We start from the raw sequence: 22,994 nt of genomic DNA on the forward strand, positions 1-22,994 counted from the left end.
TGATAGAGGTGTATAAGATTAGTAGTGGGGTCAATAACCAGGGGCATAGATATAAGGTAAGAGGCAGAAGGCTAAGAGGGGAGGGGAAATTGTTTTCACCCAGAGAGTGGTGGGAGTCTGGAACTCACTGCCTGAAAGGGTGGTTGAATCTGAAACTCTCTTAACATTTAAGAAATATTTAGATATTCATTTGCATTGCCATAGCCTCTAGGGCTATGGACCAAGCGCTGGAAAACGGGATTAGTGTCGTCAGATCTTTGTTGACTGCCATGGACACGATGGGCCGAATGGCCTCCTTCTGTGCTGTAAACGTCCATGAGTTTGAGACTGTGGAAAGATATCCCAAGGCAACAGCAACTTGCATTTATACACCTTTAAAGTAGCAAAACATCCCTAGGTGCTTTGCAGGACCGCAATAAAGCAAAATTTAACATTGAGGGTTTAATGGAGGAGAGAGAGGTACACAGCTATAGAGGTGCCTAGGCAGCTGAAGGCCCATCTGCCAATGGTAGAGTACTGAAAGTCGGGGATATGCAAAATGGCAGATTTGGAGAAACAAAGAGACCTCGTGGGTTATCGGGTTGAAGGAAGTTCAGCGTTAGAAAGGGGCTATTTGAAAACAGGCATGTGAATTTTTTTAATTGAGGTGTTGCCAGACCAGGAACTAATCAAGGTCAGAAAACACAAGGGCAATGGGTGAACGGGACTTGGTGCAAGTCAGGATGCTGGTAGCAGAGCTTTGGAGTTCTCAAGTTTGTTCTTCAAAAAGGGATAACATATTAACTAATCTACCAAGCAAAATGATGGCATCATAAACACTAAAATTATTCAAAATGCAATTAGTTGCCACGTTGAAGTGGCTAATATACTAAAGGGATAGGTTTGACAACAATAAGATACTTTCTTATTTTAAGAAAATGGGTTTTTAAATAGAAAAGACTTAAATTTATATGGCATCTTTCATGACCTCAGACCTAGAGGGTAATAGGTTCCAGCCTCACTAGACTTGGTCACATCATCTAGGCTTGAATTTCAGCGCTGTATGAGGGAGTACTGCACTGTTGGAGGTAACATCTTTCAGATGAGGCATTGAACCAAGGTTCTGTCTGCCCCCTTAGGTAGACATGCATGGCACGAAATGTAGAAGTGTAGAGTAGCTCTCCAGGTGTCCTGGCCAATTTTTATCCCTCAACCAACACTTAAAACAGATGATTTGGTCATTTATTTCATTGCTGTTTGGGGTCCTTCCCTGTGCAGAAATTGATTGCCATACTTTCCAACAATGACAGAGCTTCAAAGGTTCTTGAAGTGAGATGCAAAGACCCAGATCATATATAATGCATCACACATACTTTGGACAGACTGTCACCAACTGATCCACTGAGTTATTTGTCGGCTCATTTACATGTTGCTATTTTTAAAAATGCAAGAGACCTTCTGGGTTTCTGAGCTTCAAAATAGCTAGACAGCTATCAGTTACAGTAACCGATAACACTTTTCCCCCAACTAGTTAACCTTGAAAGCCCTAATGCTGTTTTAATGATACTGTACATATTATATAATGCTAACAAAGTACTTGCGAACTCCTTTCAAAACAACCTTTGGAAAGTTTACATCAACAAACCACATTTTTTAAATTAACCCATTTCCCAGTAATAATTTACATTTATACAGTGCCTTCAATGCAGTAAATGTCCCAAGATACCAAACAGTAGTACGAGAAGTCCAACTATTAATATACATTAATACATGATGAAGTTTTGTCATAATTTTAAATCCTTTATTGTGGACGGTATTATGAGTCCACTGATGTACAACATAGCACATGACTTTGGAAGAAAATGAAATAAGTGCACCCAACAAACTCCAGGTTGCTAAAGTTTACTAAAAGGACAATAATTGGTTTTCGCATCAAAACCAAGTTCGTCGTGGAGTTCAAATCACTGCTATAAAACAAAGGTTCTCAATGAGACAAATGACTGTTTTAACAGGAGGTGTGGCCATGCAGTTTAATTTTATATATCCCAGCCTTCTGTTTGATTTCAGGTTTCTTGTCAGAATACACAGTTGAACATTTCGTAGAATCAGTGAGAATGACTGGTGGATGGACAATATATTCATGGGAGAACTCAAGAATACCTACATGTAACTGGTGTTCTCTCAAACAATTTAGAAAAGGTCACAGTGTATCTGTCAACACTTGCATTGGTCATTTTGTTGCCCATCTCGCTCCAAACCTCATCTGCCTACTCCGCCTACTACCTCTTTGCTCCATGCCTCCACAGGTTTCCTTTGCAGCAAGAAATGAAGGTTGGGGAGATGGGGGGGTGCATGGAGTTAGAAGGAGGGTGCCCCAGAAAAGACCACAACAGAAGCATACAAATAGAACACTAAGAACTGAATGGAAGAGGAGGAACAGATTAGAAGTAAAGAAATTGTATATTGCAGGTGGTGGGGTAGACAGACGTAAAGGGAGATAGACGTACACATAGAAATAGAAAGAGATAAGTGGAGGGGAACTTGAGACACAGGTGGATGGGAGAAACAGACATGGATGGAGGCAAAAAAAAACAGAAATGGTGAGAGAAACAATTGCGGGAAGATCAAAACACAGAGTCAGATGTTGGGGTGGAGAGAGAAAAATAAAGAGAGAAATGGAAGTGGATGGCGAGAGACAGGAGAAAGAGAAACAGAATTAGCAAAACAGAGTGGGGGGAGATGAGAGAAGGGGAATGAAGATAAAAAATAAAACTGGGGAAAGAAAAGTAGACTAAGTGGGATTGGATATAGCAAACTAGAGTTGGGGGGGGGTGGAAAAGAGAGAAACAGAAGTGGAAATATATGAACAAAAGGACAAGAAGATATCGGGCCTTTCAAGCCCTCCCCCAAACATATACAGTGGGTCACACACATCCTTCACACTCACCTATTAACCACACTTTCTCTGAGGAGACACAAAACAACCAATAAACAACCAATGGCCACTTCAGAAACCCTGCCAAATTTCTCTCTGATGCCAACGAACAAGCAAGGCTCCAGTTAACAGCAAAGGCCCTTAGTTCATTATCATCCCACATAACTAAATTACCTACCATAACCGGAAATGTTCTCTTCAGTAAGGAACTTGTCGAGTTGTCATACACGCCATATTTTGCTAGTTCCAGAGGGCAACAACTCTCAAAAATTAATGCTTCCTGACATTTAATCTAACACTTTGCCAAAGGATTTTTCTACATATAGTGAGGGACTTCCACAGAGGAGAGTGAAGCCCAATAGTACTTGGTGTGGTCCAGATGGAATTGGCGATGGATGGCTAAGCCAGCTGTAAGCCAGATACACTGAAACCTGCACTTCCGGGGCATGAGGATGCAAACGAGCAGCTGCATAAATATTGTGGCAAATGGAAGGACAAAGGCATTAGGATCTAGTTCTAGATCTAGATCTAGGATCTAGACAAAGGCATTACTTCTAACTGACCAACCTCAGAGAGCTTTTTCCAAAGCTAGATGAGAGGGAAGTGGTGGAAAGAGAGAGAGGCAGATGAGAGTTATGGGGTACAAAGAATTGGACGGATATATGGTCAAGGCATGGTTGTAAAGAGGTAACAAGCTCTGTACTATCAAACTGTTTGCCCCACATATGATCATGGATGAGCTGCAATTTCCTCAAGCTAAACACGGAGACAACCGAATCTACCAACTGCAGCCACAATCACCAAATCAATACCCTTTGTCAATTATTCCATTGCTAATCCTAGCTACTACTTCAAGCTGAACAAGACTCTTTTCACTCTCGGCATCCATTTAGAATCAGAGTTAAGCCTTTGACCCTTCATATCAGAAAAACTGTCTACCTCTATATCAAGTCTGTCCAAAATACAGCCCGCAGGCAGCATCCCCTCTACTAGTGAGCCTATCAGCAGAAAATGAGGGAGAGAAAGAGTCTCCAATTAGAGGAGCAGTGAACACCAATGCTGGTGAGTGTACTGAGGGCTGCCAGATCGAGGGAAACGAAGGTATGGCAGAGCTGGAGCCCGGGGAGCGAAGCAACCGTGGGGTGGAGGCGGGGAGCCAAGTATGTCAGGCCCGGCGAGGGAGAGAGTGGGCCTGTAAGAGAGAGAGTGGGCTTGCGAGGGAGTGGGAGTGAGAGAATGTGCCTGTGGGTGCATGTGTGAGACTGAGTGTGTCTGCGAGTGGTGGGAGTGAGAGTGAGTGACTGTGCATGTGGGGGCAATGCGGAAGACTGTGTGTGGGGTGGGTGGGAGTGAGGGAGTGCGAGAGACTGAGTGACTGTGTGTAGCAGGGGGGAGTGCAAGAGACTGAGGGGCTGAGTGTGTGGAGGGGGTGGGTGGCGGAGTTAAAGATGCTATATAATGGAAGTCACTGTTGGTTGATCCCTTGAGAAAATCTTGATTAGGATTCATTCTTTTCCTTTGTTGCTTAAGACCCAAGTAAGCACTGTAGTTTATTCAGTTGGTGAGTAGCTCAGAGAACCATTGCTATGAATCAATTGCTATGAACCATTGCTATGAAGCATTCATTCGAAAACCCTCGGGGCGGGGATTTTCCCATCCCACCCACAAAGATGCCTGCCGGTGTTGGGAACAGACTATTTTCTTATCACACCAGGATTTCCATGATTTTCTATAGTACCATCTTATACATATATAGATAGCATAGCAACAATTAAAATAACAAATTACAACTCATAGAAAGTCCGACTTCAAAATGCCTGACAGGATGTAGATATTGCAGTTTAAAATCATCCTTATAGTTAAAAATTGTTTTTTTATAAAATGAAGCCACTTACCTCTTCAGAAGAAACAGAAACTGGATCAAAGCTAGCATTTTCCAAGGTAGCCTCCATCAGAAAGGTTATTTGCTGTGCATGCCGTTTGTGTTCAGTGCTAGCAATCACAGGTCCAAGGAGCAGTGACCATTTACTCAAGTCATCACAAAGCTGAAATATTAGTATAAAAAAAACAAGTAAATAAATTGTAGGTCACAGCTAGTGGTGCAACTTGGTAGGTGGATCTGTTACGATCCCAGCTGATGTTAATATTAGACAAGTCAGATTCCAGAGTGAAACCTGGTTTGGTAGATTCTAAATAAAAACAGAAAATGTTGGAAAAAATCAGCAGGTCTGAAAGCATCTGTGAAGAGAGAAACAGAGTTAACGTTTCGAGTCTGTATGACCAGTCTTCAGAGCAGGTAGATTCCAACTTTGTGTTTTTTAAAGAAGCCATGGAGGTCAGTAACTGAACACATTCACAAGAGTCTGCCGGTATAATTTCAACACAAAGAATAAAACGTTTATTAAGCAAGAAAAATAAACTATATTACACTAGACAAAAAGGTTGTAAAGATTTCAATACAGATACCAGAAAATGGTTCAAACTCGCACTATTCCTTTTATCCCAGTGACATTTTCAGGCACAAAACCCCAGTGAAGGTTACCGCTGTATCAACACCAAGGTTTCTTGCTTCAGATAGCTCAGTTTCAAACAAACAATTTTCTTCCGGCAGACTTCTAAGCATTTACTAGATGCTTTTCCTCAGCTGGTATCTCTCCCTGAGACACCCAAAAACCACAAACTAAACCCACTATTACTTCAACTTCAGAGCAAACACATGAGTTTCCCAAACTTAGTTCCCCAGCAGGCCTGCAGGACTTCTTATTAGAGAGATTAGGCCTGCTGCCTGCACTCTCTGGTATACATACACTGATTGACTGCCCTTCTGTGTTTCCCTATCTCTCCATGTGTCTCCGAACCCTTGTCGTTAGGCAACAGCACAGTTTTTTCTACATTTTTAAAAAAACTTCACTGAACTACTAACCCCTTGGTAGCCCATTTCTTCACTTCAATAGTTGTAAAACCTCATTAAAAATGCATGTATACAAACAGGGCCCCAGACTTCCAGCTCACAAAAACCTCTAAATGAAATTAAAACCAGGTTTCGCCTTTCTTAACATCTAAATACAAAATACAAATTAAACTTAAAACTATACATTGTTCCTAACACTGACCAACCAAGCCAAGTTAACATCCTAATTAGAAAATTTTTTTAAATGTGAAGCTACACATTTTTTTATTCTTTCATAGGATGCGAGTGTCTGGCAAAACTAGCATTTATTGCTCATCCCTAATTGAGCTTGAGAAGGTTGCAGTGAGCTACTTTCTTGAACTTCTGCAGTCCATTCAAATGGACAGCTGATCAAAAAAACTAAAAGAAAGCATTCAATGGAACACAAAGTCTTTCCTTCCACCTTTTGAAGCAGTTTTCACACATTCCACAGCACTAAAAGAGCCCAAATCAAAGTCACAAATGATACCTGCAGTGACCGCGACCACGGTGCATTATTCCTCCTTGTTCTCGAGAAATCTACTGTCTTTGACATGGTCAATGGAACATCCTGTTCCAAAAGTTCTTCTTTGTAGTTCAGTTCCATTGAGATTTTACTCGCATGGATTCATTCTTTTCAATTCAACCACAGTATTGGCCTCTTCCTTATCTATCTTATCTATGTACTGCTCCCTGGTGATATTATCCACAGGCATGAAATCACCACCTACACATATACTGACGGCACTTAGCTGTACCTCACCACCATCTCTCTTTACCTTTTCTCTACCTCCATCAAATAGAAGCCACTAATTCAGCTGCTTCATCACTGCCTGAGAGGAAGGCTATAGTGTATCAGAGTATTCACAACCTTAGTGTCCTATTCATTCCAAAACTGAGTTGCCAACTTCAAATTCCCACTGGCACAAAAATTACCTACTTCTACTTTCATAACATTGTCCACTTTAACCCATTCACTGAGGAAACTCCCATACATTCATCTTCTCAAGACTGCTACATCAGTAGACTTCTCATTGCGTCTCATCTTCCACCCACCTTATTCCATAGCTAATCTATGACTTTACTGCCTATGTGCTGTCCACTAAGCTCTACTCACATTTCCTGTTTTCATAGGCCTGCCGGGAGTCAGGTAGGCAAATGTCTCAAATTTAAAATTCTTGCTCATATCTCTAAATCCTTCCATGGCCTTGACCCTCCCAGCACACCACCAACCAAACCCGCACCCCACCACCTGTCCCCAATATCAGCATAACATCCTCCCATCCTACAACCTTTCCCCAAACTCTCTTTTCACTTGATTCCGACTTCTTGTGCGTCTTCCGTTTCTCACCTTTGGCATCCATGCTTCATTCACCTACTGTTCGGAATTAATTACCTAAAGCCCAATGTCTCTCCACTTCCCTCTCCACCTTTATGACCCCCCCTTAAAACCCACATCTTCAACTGACATCATGTTCACCCCTCCTAAACTATGCTTCATTGACTTAGCATAATTGTGAAACCAGATGCCATGGTAAAGGCACTGTACAAGAGCATTTTCCTATGGTTACACCATAGCACAGGCAACAGTCCACTAACATGCATCAGCTCTGGCAAAATTATTCATTTGATTTATAATAATTTATTTGAAATAAACATTTTAAACAAATTTATCATTTTAACAATTTCACTGTTATAGAAGCACGAATAGAATCTCAACTTTTCAGAACACCCATGCAGCATAAATTATTACTCCTGAAACACATCAAAGCAGCACCATTTGATGGGATTGTCATTACCCGACAACAAAAACACCGTACTTTGGTTCTGTAACACAGAATTCATCAATCACCTAGAGTGCAGCTTTAGAAAAAACATCGGACCTAAAAACGACCGAACTCATCCAAATGGACGATTTCATAAAGACAGCCACAATTATGTTAGGAATTCATATGCATCCTTTAACAACCTGTTTGATGTTAATTTTTGCACCTGTTGAGGAAATATATTAAATCATTGTAGGTGCCCGACCTTGTCAACACATCTTCCGATGCCACTGTGTTGCAGATATCAACATCAGAACCTGCTTTAGAACACTACTGGCGTTCCACCACTATGTTAGGACAGAGTATTATGTACATATGATTAAGACAGTTCTGTCCACCAGCCTTGGGGTTCTACTGGCACAATATTTGTAGTCTGCTAGCAGTCATACAAAGAGAATCAAGTGACTTAAAAGGTTTCTGCAGAAGATAAAATCTCAGTGTTGGGGGTAACATATTAGCACAGTAGAGGATCAGTTAGTTAACAGGAAGCTGAGAGTCAGGGTAAATGGGTTGTTTTCGGTTTGGCAAACAGTAACCAGAGGAGTGTCACAGGGATCAGTTCTGGGGCCTCATCTATTTACAATCCATATGAATGACTTGGACGATAGGACCAAGTGTATGGTACCAATAATTAGCTGATTTTCTACCTACGTTTGTGTCATCAAATTGTGACCAGGACACAGCCTTTTCATATTCCTTTGCAGAGTCTAAGTGAGTGGGCAAAAATTTGGCAAATGGAGTATAATGTGGGAAAACAAAAGCTTGTCCACTTTGGAAGTAAGAACAGAAAAGTAGAATATTATTTGAAAAGAGAGATACTGCAGAAATCTGTGGTGCAGAGGGATCTTGGTGTCCTGAAATGTGAATCACCAAAAGTTAGCATGCAGGTACAGCAAGCAATTGGGAAGGTAGATGGAATGTTGGCCTTTTGTCACGACTCACTGGGGATAGTGCGCTGTAATATCAAGCCCCACTGTTCCCCAAGCCGTGACAAACATGAAAAGTCTGACCATACCACCAGATTGCCCCAATTCTACTTAACTGCTTAATTTAGATTAACAGAATACAAGCACCAGGTTTGTAAACTTAATAAGTAAATAACTGTTTATTGAACAAATTGTCTTTAACTAGTGGTAAAAGAAAGAAATACAAAATGCTAACTTCTAACCCTATAACTTAAAACTCTACCCCTTAAACCCCTATACACACACATATACAGATTTTAAGAATGAGATAAAACAGTCCAATAGCACCAATCCGGAGTACAGGATTAGATAGGTTGATTTTGATTGACGTCTTCCAAATTCCTTTAAGTTTGTTGTTGATGACACGAGGTGGTCTCCCAGCACTTTCAGTCTGTGGTTCACTGGTTGAAAAATTTGCTTTTCAACATCTCTACTGGTGATTTTTCCCCTTTTCCTCTTGGCAGGGGTTTTCAGAGAAAGCAGGTTACAGAGATGTGAGGAATAGCCAGCTAGCTACTATGGCAGAATTACTGGAATCTTACAAATACAGGAGGGAGAGGTTTTAGGAGAGAGGAGTTGAGGCCTGGAGCAGATCAGCCATGATCTTATTGAATGGGGGGGAGAGACAGGCTTGAGGGGCCGAATGGCCTACTACGGCTCTTATTTCTTATGTTATGTTCTCTTTGCAGGCTAGGGCCTGTACTGCCTGCACTGTTACCACACAAAATCCTGGCCACCTGGTCAGGAGGCAATTAAAATGCTGCTGTCAAGCAGTTCCTCTTAGTCCAGGACTCCTTTCTGGCACCATCCTGTTCTTTTATGGCACACACTGTTCCCAGGTAGTAACATTGTAGATATTCCTCATCCTATTCCAGTGAACATGTCTTTCAACTGCAGTCATGGTAATTTTTAAAGTCACTGTCCAAGAAAAATAAAAATAGGTTCTTTTTACTTTATTGCAAGGGGAGTGGAGTATAAAAGTAGGGAAGTGTTGCTACAGCTGTAAAGGGCCTTAGTGAAACCATATCTAGAGTACTGTGTATAGTTTTGGTCTCCTTACTCAGAATATGATCATTGAAAGCAGTTCAGAGAAAGTTCAGTTGGCTGATTCCTGGGATGAAGGGGTTGTCGTATGAGGAAAAGTTGAGCAGATTAGGCCTATACCCATTGAAGTTTGGAAGAATGAGAGGTGATCTTATCAGAACATGTAAGATTCTGAGGGGATGCTGGGAGGATGTTTCCCCTTGTGGCAGAGTCTAGAACCAGGCAGCACGGTTTAAAAATAAAAGGTCTCCCATTTAAGACAGAGATGAAGAGGAATTTTAGAGGGTCGTTAGGCTTTGGGATTCTCTTCCCCAGAGAACAATATATTTAAGGCAGAGTTAGACAGATTTTTAATCGACAAGGGAATCAAGGATTATGGGGGGCAGGAAAGTGGAATCAAGGCCACAATCAGATCAGCCATGATCTTATTGAATGGGAAAGTAGGCTTTAGGGTGTTGAATGTCCTACACCTGCTCCTATTTCTTATGATTTTATGACTTCCTCTGATCTTTTTAAGAATAGCATTACACTCTTCAGAAGCAAAGTTGCTGTCTCTATGGTATACAAAAGAAAAATTTCAATTTTTTTCATGGCCTATGCTGATTTAGCTGATCTCAGTATAGAGTAGTAGACACACAGCAACTGGTCACAGCTACAGTGGGTTAGTGAAAGAAAAAAGTAATTTAGGATTTCTGCTCCTATTTGGTATCTACGAGCACATGGTTCCAAGTGAGGACGGAATTGTGTTCAGGTCTGATGCTGGTGGAGCAGCCTGCCAGCATTCACACATGATAATGGTCAATTGGATGAACTAAGAGAGGCCTGTAGAACTGTACCTCTGGCCTAGAGACAATGTCTTCAGGAAGAGAAGGTGGAATAAAATTGAACATTTCCAAATTAAAGTTTGAAAATATGGCTTTGCACTGCTTCGGTTATACTGCAGTTAATGTGAAGTTCAGTTAGCTTCAAACTACCTCAATACTGTTTCATTTCAGCTCCCAAAATCTGAATGGTAATGTTCACCAATTCAGAAACCACAGCTGCCATCATTGTCATTGTTGCTGATCTAAAACTGTAACACAATTCTAGCAAAACCCATTACTGGGTTAAAGGTTATAAAGGTCAAACCCAGTCTTTCTAGGGAAGTAAAACATACTTAGATTATTTTATTAAAGTGAAACTTTCTCCAATACTGACCTAAACAGCAGGTTGGTTCAGTTGGTGGCCAGGGCCAGACAATTATGGACTCAAGACCCACTGCAAGCGTCAACACATAAACTAGGCTGACACCCAGTGTGACAATAAGTATCCTTCAGATACAACATTAAATGAACACCCTATTTGTCTGTTGAGTGACTCAGGTGGACTTTAAAGATCCCAAGGCATTATTTGAAGAGGAGGGCAGCGGGTACTAACTTCTGGCTAAATTCAAGTTGAATTATGGAAACAGAATAGATTAACTATTAATTCACCCCAACTTTGAAAGAGGCTGCCATATTTTCCTTAATAACAGCAACTATGTTCCATATTCACTGTAGGAAATACTCCGGTGTTCACCATTTCTTTAATAACAGTGGTGGGTGGTCTGGAACATGCTGTGTGGGTTTGGGGGCTGGAACTGTCCTCACATTGGGTTCCTTACCCCAGAAGGACAATTCAGCTCATAATTTTTTTTAAAATCACAGGGTCTTTGAGTGTTATAAATTATGGTCTCTCCCAACAACCTTATTCACACTCACATAAATAGAGAGTTTCCACATGGAGAGGGAAGGCGGTGGCATAGTGGTAATCCACAGACCCCGGTTAATGTTCAGAACATAAACCCAGAATTTGAATTAAATAAAAATCTGGAATTAAAATAGTCTAATGATGACTATGAAACCATTGTCGATTGTTGTAAAAACCCATCTGGTTCACCAATCCCCTTGAGGGAAAGAAATCTGCCATCCTTCCCTGGTTTGGCCTACATGTGACTCCAGATCCACAGCAACATGGCTGACTCTTAATTGCCCTCTGAACAAGGGAAATTAGGGATGGGCAATAAATGCTGGTCTAGCCAGCAATGCCCACATCCCATGAACGAAGTAAAAAACAACTTCACCTCTGACAATCCAAAACTATTGGGCTGTGAGGGGATTAAATGAGTTAAGACGCTGCAGGAGCAACAGGTTCATAATATGCCTCTGTCCCACCTGCAGGATAGAAAAATGCCACATTATCAAACTGTCTTGTGCACATTAAACAATTCAGGTTTATTTACGGGATTATACAGAACAGATTTTTTTCAGAATTTTTTTCTAGAAAGACTTCCAGTTACATAGCACTTATCACAACCACAGAACATCCCAAAACACTATATAGCCAATGAAGTACTTTAAGTGTAGTCATGGTTTAATTTGTGGTCATGTAGGAAATGTGGCAGCCAATTTTCTCGAAAACCAAACTTTCTAGTATTTTAAGTTGCCTTTTCTGAATATTTAAACAGAGTCCTTTTTATGATCTTCTAAGTAGGTACATAATTCTCTGCTCACAAAGTTCTCTCTCATCGTCGTAACATAGTTCACTCAATTCAACTGTATTCCTAACATCCTACAAGTGTTCAGATACATCCTTCACTTCCTCTGAAACAGAATGCAGCTTCTCTGATGAACATATAGTTCTTTACCATTGGGCCAGCGATCACATGAATTAATTTTATCACCAAGTGATATCAACATGGAATGCAGTCCCATTGTTGTCAGGTGTAAAAATTTACCAGCTCTCTGAAACAAACTTCTCAATTTCTAGCTGGTTTGTCTGGCCCACCCTAATAGCTTTGGCAATCATAAAAAACAGGTTGTTACCCCCATGAGTCCACTTACCACACTACCATAATTACTGTGATCCTTTTTTTATCCCCGATACCTGCAGAGGCGAGTGCATAAACTGCCAGAGAGGCCTTCTGAAGCAACATGAGCAGACAGTCAAGTTCTTAAAAGAGGAAGCTGCCAGCCAGGGTTGTCGCTGAGACAAAGTGGTCTGAAATACTAGAGAAACAGTTTGAAAATATCTTACTTAAGCCATCAAGCCCTACTTATGAATGGAAGTATGGCATTTTATTTATTTTAAATTATTACAAGTTGAATTATTTGAATTGCTGTTATGTGCATTTACCTTATTGTGAAATAAAACAGCTTACTGATTTATGTCAGGCCTTGTCTCACCAAGTATTTATTCAGTCCATCTTCAGTGAGATTGAAGCACATGTGAAAGACACACTTATCTAATCCAGATCACAAGGGTTATATTCTTGGGTTACAATATTTTGCAAGTACATATGGAGCAGATTCATAAAAGTAAAAGCAAAATATTGCACATGCTGAAAATCTGAAACAAAAACAAATGCTGTAAGCCCTCAGCAAGTCAGGTAGCGTCTGTAAAGGAAGGAGAATTGTTGACATTTCAGGCATAACCGTTCAACAGAACCAAAAAAGGGAAATGCCCGAAATAAACATCTCCCTTTCTTTGCAGATGCTGCCCAACTTGCTGAATGTTTACCTAATTTTCTGCTTTTGTCCTAATAAAAACAAGATACTCTGTTTCCAGGCGCAACTGGAGCCAGTGAACCTGAGAAGGTATCTGTGACAGATACTGCCTGTTAACATGTGGATATCTGGCTGCCCCACAGCATAGGGCAAAGGTGTCCAACCATTTGAAGCAAGGCTTACATCCGCAGGCTGCAACCAGTAAGTGGACCACATGCGATTAGGCTATGTGGTTAGTTAGAATTACAATTAAACACCAAGTCCAACATAATTGCTTTTTCTAATTTATTTACAGGCTTATGGAACAAACGTTCACACACATTTTGCACATTATTAAGTTTTGCGTGCAAGTCATGGGCTTTATATTTACAAAATATCTACATTTATTGAACATTTGTCATGCACCGTCAGTCAGTTTAAGCTCCATCTACATCACTAGAGGCTTCATTCAAAATGCCAACTTTGTTGTCAACAATCAGAGATTGTCATGAAAATGTTCGGACCCTCCTTCGTAAGTGGAACTGCTGTGGATTCATTTGTGAGCGTATTTCTTTTCCTAACATACGTTCTGCTAAATAATGAAGGCATCTACTAGTATGACTCTGCAATCTTCAAAATATTCTAAGAATGCTGACACACCTGCATTAAACCTGTTCTTTGTTGTGCTGGAGCTTGATCAATTTCATGTGAATCTCCAGTCAATATTATTTCCAAAGCAGTGTTTCCAAATGGTCATGTCACTGATTCTTGGAAACAACTGGAAAACACTTCACATCCCTGAAGTGTGATGGCCACAATTAATGGCTGCTCCAACTGCTTTTCAATGACAACACAAGGGAAAGTGAGACAACTCACCAAGAGCTAAGTTACATTCAAATAGCTAGAGTGTCTCACAAAAGCATGAGCATAGCTAAATAAGCTTTTCTGTGATCCACCAATCTCTTACAGCTTCTTGATGAAAATATTCCTGTGATCTGAAGACACCAGAAATATAAAGATCCATCAGCCACATCTCACTGCAAAGTTCGGGTACTGATTATTCCTTCTGCTCCAGGGTGAGGTGTATTTTGTGATGCAACTCAAAATGCAGTTTCGAGTGCGATGCCATTATGGGCCAGCATACGTTACTTTGGTACAAGCCCTTATACCTTGCATTAAACTCCTCCAGCACATCCTGAAACCGGTGGTTGTTCAGAGTTCATGTTTCCTTAAAGTTGATCACTATGATGACCATATTCACTATAGGCTACGGGTTGGCTGTTACGCCCACTGGAGATTCTTGGTGCACAATGCATTGCTGGTTTATTGGTTGGTTCACCTGCAATACAAATGGTGACACTGTATTCAACATGGTTTGCACTTCTAATGAAAATGGAAGCACAGGAAATAGCAAAAAAATATATACTTTCATCAGTCATAATCATCTTGATGAGTGCCTTAACTCCACATCTCTCCCCAAACCAGGCTGCAGCATATCAGTAGTCAGGCTTCAGGCATGCAATTACCTCTTCCCAGTGCAAAAGGAGGTTGGACCCTGTTAACCAAGCAATTTGCATTACTAAAAGTATAACTGATCACTTCTCAATGTGGAAATTCTAAACATGTTTAAATTTATTTTTACCTTTTATGGTTCCCTGGATGCTCTCCAAACAATGCAAGTTCTTCTAAAACAATGAGAAGCTCGATAGCATTCACGTTGTTGCCGTTTGTCCATTTAACGGCTGTACCACACAAAACTCTGCGCCTTTTCAATCATTTTTCCTGTGACATCCTTTGAAAATTGCTCCACCCTTTGGTGGATTGTGTTGGTTGGTTTATGATGATGCTTTGCATCCAGGCAAAGACTGTTGTGGCTTCCACATACTCCAGTGCTTCATAACAGCCCTAGAGAAAGGCTTTTCTGCCTTTGCAAAAGGTCTGTCGCAGTCAAACGAGCTGGGCCGCTATGTTTTGTACCAATCCCGGCAAGGTTGAAAAGTTAAGGTTTGGTTTTTCAGTTCACTAACCTCATTACCTTATAAAACTTCATTAAATCCAACGGCTCTGAAGAAGAGTCATATGGACTCAAAACATTAACTTTTTTTTTTCTCTCCCACAGACGCTGTTAGACCTGCTGAGTTTTTCCAGCATTTTCTGTTTTTGTTTCAGATTTCCAGCATCTGCAGTATTTTGCTTTTATTTCATTAAATCCAAAACTTGCTTTGTATTTACCCCTTATCTCGTGTTGTACTTAAATCTCGTATAGCACACTATTATGTAATTTTGTTCTCTCTTCCTCGCCCCATGTCAGTAATTACAACAAACTGAAAACTGATTCTATCATGGTACCTGCAGAAGAGACGACCAAAAAGCAAATACGACCCTGGGCTTTATACTTAAGATCATTAAATACAAAAACAATGAAGTAATTTGAATTATTGCAAGATATTATTTTGGTCACAGTTGTATTTTGCATATGGGTCTGGTTGCCCCATTAGCAATGGGAAGTGAAAGGGGCTAAGACCTCACACTGTATATTTTTATAAAATATATATAGATGTGCTCATTGCTATTTCTAAAATGTTAAAACTGAACAAAGGCCTTTAAAATGGCTGAAGCTATGTCTGTCTGTGACCACCGAACAAAAGGAGCTAGTTTCAGGAAAACACGCACCTCATTATCTCTGAGGAGCCACTAACCACCACCCTTGGAGTGTACAGCCCAACTTCAAAGAGAGCTATACAAAAGCCATCTGCATTTAATAGCCCAGGCTGGCTAGAAGGAGATGGATCGTCTGCTAAGACAAAGGCCCCATAACCTTCTTATCAGTTCCGAATGGCTGAGACATTCAACAGTCTTTGGATTCCAGACAATGGATACACATCCTTTGTCAAAAACCTGGTGGAGAGATGGAAGTCATGTGACATGGGCCTCTGGCTTGCAGAACAGGTAATATTGCCTTGCTGAACTGCATAGATGGTAAACAGCCGACTGAGCTAAAAAGCAGCCTCAGAGACAAAAAGCTCTGCCCAGGTAGAATACCTGGCTCCATATAGACTGTTTCTGCTGGAAATTGTTTCTGCTGGAAATTCTGTACTATCACCTACAAGACTGATTCATCTCTATATGTCTATCTCATCGTGTGAAGTCAACACCAATGGAAAAGTCAATTGTCCAACATTGGTTTTCAACCCACCGACCTCCGTGAAGGAATACCTCATTGGACTTTGATTGTGGACTCTGGAACCCACGTAAAACAATATTTCTTTTCTCTGTGGTCCCTTTACTGTAAATCTCTCTTTTCTCTATCCCACTCTTTATCTGAATGCGGGTGGGGGGGTGGTGTTGCAAACCCTCTTTTCGCATTTTGAATGTGTGCAAATAAACTAACCCTTTTGAGTTCATCCTATCTCAATTTTGCAGTAAGGTTATTTGTAGAAAATTGGATTGCACCAAAACAGAGGGGTTAAGAAATATGCCACCACTTATAAAATGGGAAACAAATCAAAACACCTTTCTGTTTACAGACAAGTGGTGAGACAAGAAATCAGTGCTGTTTAAGTTAACCCCCTTCCTGTCCATAACACAAGAATATAATCAAGTTTCACTAGAATACCAAGATTGTACTTATGAATTGGCTCAAAACATTGAGGCCTTTTCATATCAAATTAGATCTGATTTAAAAGTTTTGAGAGAGAAAATAAGACTGTGTCTACTGGTTGGCAAATCAGTAACGCAGGATGAGCACTAGAATAATGATAAGTCGGAAGCTAGTAAAATTTGCTTCAGGGATTAGCCTCCAGGGCTGTGGGCCAAGTACTGGAAAATGGGGTTAGTGTAGTCAAATCTTTGTTGACTGGTGTGGGCATGATGGGCCGAATGGCCTCCTTCTGTGCTGTAAACATCTATGATTAGAAAATGAGATGTTTCAAAGGCAGCCATTGTACCCAAGACTATCATTTAAAAGAAGAATTCTGATAAAAGTCATTGACCTGAAACAAATTATCCACAGATCCTACCTTACCTACTCAGCATTTTCAGTACTGGCTGCTTTATTTAGTTTAAAAATGAGAATTAGGTAAATATTCAAAAATAAATACAAATTGACATAGATTAAATGCTGAATCCTGATGAAAGGTCATCAATCCAAAACATTAACTTTGGAGCATCACTTCCTTGGAGTGGCTGAGTGCCGAATGCCTGTCTCGCCCGACCTTTCAACTCAAGCCGGGCAAAATCCAGGCAGTGCAGCTGTCTCCGAAGCCCAGCATCAAAGTCCAGGAGTGTCGGATTGAAGGAAGACATGCCCTTTTTTTACGGCGCTAGCTGCCGTAAACCAGCTAAGTTTAATTGAAATTGAAGGCCAGGAAGAAGGTAAGTCTCCAAGGTATATGGATAGGATTTGGGGGTGTGGGGGATCGGAGGTTGGGTGGGGGTGGAAGGGAATGTCGGACATCAGAGGGTTGTGAGGGTGAGAGTCGGACATCGGGGGGGTGGGTTGGTTCAGACATTGCTGGGAGGGTGGTAGGTTGTTGGTGGTAGGGGAGGTCCAGTTGGGACGGAAGAGGCCAAGGCCTGCAGGGGTGGGGGAGAGGTAGGTGCCCGGACAGGTCGGGTGGACGGGAATCCCATGGGGAGTCGGGGAAGGGTGGGGAATACCATGTGGGGGCAGGTAGTCGGGAGGGTGGGGGAAGTCCCGTGGTCTGTGTTTTTACAATAGTTGTCCAAAAGTTAGAAGAGGTTTTAATTCTTCTAACATTTTCTGAGTAACTAGTTATCAAACACAGCCAAAGTTTGCAATTTAACTCACATTTTCGCATGGTTCCCAGAGCAGGGCAATTACCGAGAGGAAGAGTGCACCACTGGGCAATTGCCGTGCAAGTTCCAAGAGGGGTTACCCAGTGCATCTTTGGGGTACCCCCAAATCCAATGCTGGGGAGCTCCGAAGTTACGGCTCTTTATTTCCCTCCACAGATCCTGCCTGACCTGCTGCATATTTCCAGCATTCTCTGTTCATATTTTCCATTGCCCAAACCCTGGGAAACTCAACTAACATCTGTTAAAATTAAGTCAGGTTCCCAAATGCACAATGGAGCCTAACTTAACTATAATAATGAAGTGTCCCACCTTCCTTTGCAACCCAACTCAGATTTCCAGTATCCATAGTGTTTTGCTTTTGTATCCGAGAAAGGCTGACAAGTGGGCTCAGAGTAGACAGCTCCTTAAAGACGAAGCATCACAAGCACCACCTTCAGTGGTGTCACTTTTATGAGGTAGTGCCTATCATGATGCTAGTCACATTTAGGTCCTCAAAAACATTACTTGCACCATGTTAAGCACAATCAAAAGCCTAAAAAACTAACAATACATAACACATTACTAGAAAACATTTATTTTTATTCTCAATATCTTCTGAAACTCAAACTACATCTACAGTTAAAATTCATCAAGAACTCATTCTACCCATGATCATACATCCCTGTTTTAATACATGGTTAATTTGGATATCTTACACAGAAACCCAGCAGGCTTAATAGGCTCCAAAACCAAACGTCTAACAAGTGCAGCTTCTGTTTGCCCAAGACAAAAGTGCAAAAGACTCTCCACCATAGGGGTATAGCACACTTTCACAAATCCACAGAACTTCTGAAAAGTTGGCAAGAGACAAGGTTAAAGGCAGGTGGTTTCCCGGTCAACTTTCGCACCTGTGCAGGATATTGCCACTATATTTATTTAGCACATGGACACCAATTGCACCATCAGGGCAGGGGGTGAAATTCTTTATTTGACGTCGTGCAATTAATTTTTTTGTGCAATACCCGAAAAATGATGGAATTTTTTACTGCACTAAAGGATTTTGTAACTACATAAAACAGTCCAAAAGGGCACAGCATAAAGCCACCATCAGATTTCATGCCTCAAGTATCCTGGAGACAGACCCGACGCCATCCAGGCAGTCAGGGTCCAGTTTGTTTTTAATCACAATGATAAAGCGAAAAGGAAATCAGGGAAACAAGAAAATCCTGAAACAGGAATGTGTTAAAGCGAGAACCAAAATACAGGGTTTGTGCCAGGGTTCACCTTTTGGGGCTCAGCCAGGAGGAAAGCCCTGTCGGCCAATCGCACACACACTTTCTCATCGGTAGCTGCGGAGCAGTGAAGCCGGACCTCGCCGTCCGGCGGCAGGGCGGCGAAGGTAAGGCTGGCGCTGCGGTGGAAGCGCCGCACGGCCCGGCAGATGATCATGGCGTAGCATTTCTGCAGGCGGATCCACAGGTAGACATAGCACAGAGTAATCAACATGGCGGCCACATGACCGGCATCTCCCATAGACTGACAGAGCCGCTGCGCACGCCCACTCCCCGCCCCCCTTCCCCTTCCCCAAATCCCGGCTCCCTATTGGCCGCTTCACCCCGACCAGAAAACGCCCCCTTCTTAGCCCCGCCCCTCCCCATTTGGTCGCTTGCGCTCACAACCGACTCCGACTCCGACTCCGCCCCCTCCCGGCTCTTCACACATATGCCTGACTCCCCTTCCCGCGCGCCTGCTCCACGTGTGCCACTTTATTCACAGACTCCGCCCCCTCCGGGCTTCAGCTCCGCCCCCTACTACCACCCGAGGTGTCACCGCTCGGCCACTAGGAGAGCGCGACTACAAGGTTTCAATAGAGGGTGAGCTGCCGAATATAGATCATGTAGCACAGAGGACCATGTGCCTTTTCTGTAGAGGTCATGTAGCACAGGGGACCATGTGCCTTTTCTATATAGGTCATGTAGCACAGGGGACCATATGCCTTTTCTATATAGGTCATGTAGCACAGGGACCATGTGCCTTTTCTATATAGGTCATGTAGCACAGGGGACCATATGCCTTTTCTATATAGGTCATGTAGCACAGGGGACCATGTGCCTTTTCTATATAGGTCATGTAGCACAGGGGACCATGTGCCTTTTCTATATAGGTCATGTAGCACAGGGGACCATGTGCCTTTTCTGTAGAGGTCATGTAGCACAGGGGACCATGTGCCTTTTCTATATAGGTCATGTAGCACAGGGGACCATATGCCTTTTCTGTATAGGTCATGTAACACAGGGGACCATATGCCTTTTCTATATAGGTCATGTATCACAGGGGACCATATGCCTTTTCTGTATAGGTCATGTAGCACAGGGGACTATGTGACTTTTCTAAATAAACCAATAAGAAGACACTCGTTGCCTTGAAACAGCTCTCAGCAAAATCACAAATGATATCCTATATGGCTTTGACAAAGGTAAGCTTTCCTTTATTGTCTTTCTCAATTGCCTGCAGCCTTTTACACAGTTAACCAACCAACACCTCTTCACTGCCCATAGAAAACCACAGAACCATAGAAAAGTTAAGGCACAGAAAGAGGCCATTAAGCGCATTATGTCTGCGCTGGCTGAAAAAGAAAACTAGGCACCCATTCTAATCCACCTTCCAGCACCTGGTCTGTAGCCTTGCAGGTTACAGCACTTTCGATGCAGATGTCTTTGAACTTGGTGTGACTGCTCTCATTTGGTTCCAATTTTTATCTATCTAATCATAGCCAGAGAATCACTTGCAATGGCTTCTCTTCCTGCTCCCGCACCATTATCTCTGATGTCTCCTAATTCTCATTTACATGCCCCCCTCGGCAACATCATCCAAACAACGTTAGTTTTCGGATGTACTCTGATGACACCCAGCTCTACCTCACCACCATCTCTCTTGACTTCTCTACTGTTGCTAAAATGTCAGGCTGCTTACCACAATCCAGTGCTGAATGAGCAGAAATTTCCCTTAATTAAATGTTGGTTAATGCTCTGGGAACCTGGGTTCAAATCCCGCCACGGCAGATGGTGGAACTTGAATTCAATAAAAATCTGGAATTAAAAAGTCTGATGACAACCATGAAATCATTGTCAATTGTTGTAAAAACCCATCTTGTTTATTAATGCCCTTTAGGGAAGGAAATCTATTGTCCTTACCTGGTCTGGCCTACATGTGACTCCAGCCCCACAGCAATGTGGTTGACTCTTAAATGCCCTCTGAACAAGAGCTATTAGGAAAGGGTAATAAATGCTGGCCAGGGCAGCGATGCCCACATCCCGTGAATGAATTTTTAAAAAAGACCGAAGGTCTTATTTTTGGCCCCCGGTCCAAACTCTGTCCCGTAGCTACTGACTTCATCCCTCTCCCTGCCAACAGTCTGAGGTTAAGCCAGTCTATTCGCAATCTTGGTATCACATCTGATCACATGCTGAGCTTCCGACCTCATATTCATGCACTCACCAAGACCACCTTCTCTGGTGTCCTCTAATTCTCATCTACATGCCCCCAACTTCACACAACTTCACCCCTGTCTCAGCTCATCTGCTGCTGAAACCCTCATTTATGCCTTTGTTACCTTTAGGCTCAACCATTCATGCACACTCCTGGCTGGTCTCCCGCATTCTACCCTCTGTAAACTTGAGACCATCAAAACTGCCGGTGTCTTAACACACAGCAAGTCCCATTCCCCCATCAACCTGTGCTCGCTGATCTACATTGGATCCCAGACAACCAATGTCTTGATTTTAAAATTCTCATCCTTGTTCTCAAATCCCACCATGGCGGGGACCCAAATGAGGGATACACATTCTTTGTCAAAGACAATGTGGAGAGGTGGTAGCCATATGATGTGAACCTCTAGCTGTGGAACCAGTTGTATTGCCTTGCTGTACTTCAAACAAAGTCTGCCATTTTACCATCTAACTACCAGCAACACAGAAAATACTCTGCCCAGGCTGAATATCTGGCCCCATCTACACTGTTTCTACAGGAACTTTTGTACCATCGCCTATAAGACTGATTCATCTCTGCATGCCCATCTCATCAGGTGAAGTCAACTCTACTGAAAAAGTGAATTATAAAGCATCAGTTTACAGCCTGCCGACCTCCGTGAAGGAGTGCCCCATTGGACTTCAATGCTGGACTCTGAAACCCACATGAAACACCATTTCTTTTCTCTGTGATCTCTGCACTGTAAATCTTTCTTTTCTCTATCCCTCTTTTGCTGTATGACTGCAAAAGGAGCAACTTTGCGATCCCCTTCCCACATTTGAGCGTGGGCAAATAATCTAACCCTTTGAGTTCATCCTTTCTCGAGTTTGGTGTGGGGCTATTAATAGAAATTGGATCACCTCAAAACTGAGGGGTTGGAGAATATGCCACCGCTTATAAAAGAGGGAAGCAAACCAAAACAACTTTCTGTTTACAGACAGGTGGTGAGAGGAGAAATCAGTGCTGCTTAAATTAACCCCCCTCCTGTCCATAACAACTGACAGATTTCTGGTAATTGTAGAGCCCAGATGGTTGCTGTATGCTGATGATGCCGCACTAGCATTCATTTGATCATCAACATGAGGAAGACACAGTTAACTCAGCTGTAATGATGCCATGGTCAAATAGGTTGCTATTACAGTATTTCTCACTTTCTCACATGAAAAATGGTCATTTGAGGAGATAAAGAATTGCAGCTGACACCTATAGAAACATAGCACTTTCAAGAGAAAGAGAGGCAAAAAAACTTGAAAAATAATCTATTGAATGACTCATTTCATGAAGAATGGAACATTTTGCTTCACGTGTTGATATATCTAATGTTCATCATCGTTTATATGGTGTTGACTGTTATATGGTTTCCTCGGCAAAATTTGATGAAAACATCTCCACAGTAGAGATGAAAAATGTTTGACTTTTAAACCTGGCCTTCACAAATCAAGCTGAAGGGGGCAGGGAAGAATTATTTTGAACTCATAAAAAAAGGTC

At 42.0% G+C, this 22,994-nt stretch overlaps 1 protein-coding gene and 1 long non-coding RNA gene across 3 annotated transcripts in view; both read right to left on the bottom strand.

Annotated features, from left to right (window-relative positions):
* The window catches only part of hlcs (holocarboxylase synthetase (biotin-(proprionyl-CoA-carboxylase (ATP-hydrolysing)) ligase)), a 190,773-nt gene extending 171,247 nt beyond the window's left edge, over positions 1–19,526 (bottom strand). For both annotated transcript variants that reach the window (XM_078560278.1, XM_078560277.1), the window contains exons 1-2: positions 19,263–19,526; positions 4,810–4,959 (exon numbers count right to left, since the gene is read on the bottom strand). In XM_078560278.1, coding sequence (XP_078416404.1) covers positions 4,810–4,959; positions 19,263–19,511 — 399 coding nt within the window. In that variant the 5' untranslated portion in view covers positions 19,512–19,526. The remainder of the gene's footprint in view (positions 1–4,809; positions 4,960–19,262) is intronic.
* Positions 13,471–16,113, bottom strand: LOC144691793 (uncharacterized). The gene is made up of 3 exons (XR_013579220.1): positions 14,824–16,113; positions 14,608–14,736; positions 13,471–14,520 (listed from the first exon to the last, which is right to left on the bottom strand). It is a non-coding gene; the product is annotated as an uncharacterized LOC144691793 (long non-coding RNA).
* Positions 19,527–22,994: the final 3,468 nt, after the last annotated feature.

This window comes from Cetorhinus maximus, chromosome 16 (genome assembly GCF_964194155.1).
Source record: "Cetorhinus maximus chromosome 16, sCetMax3.hap1.1, whole genome shotgun sequence".
In the NCBI taxonomy this organism is placed as follows: domain Eukaryota; kingdom Metazoa; phylum Chordata; class Chondrichthyes; order Lamniformes; family Cetorhinidae; genus Cetorhinus; species Cetorhinus maximus.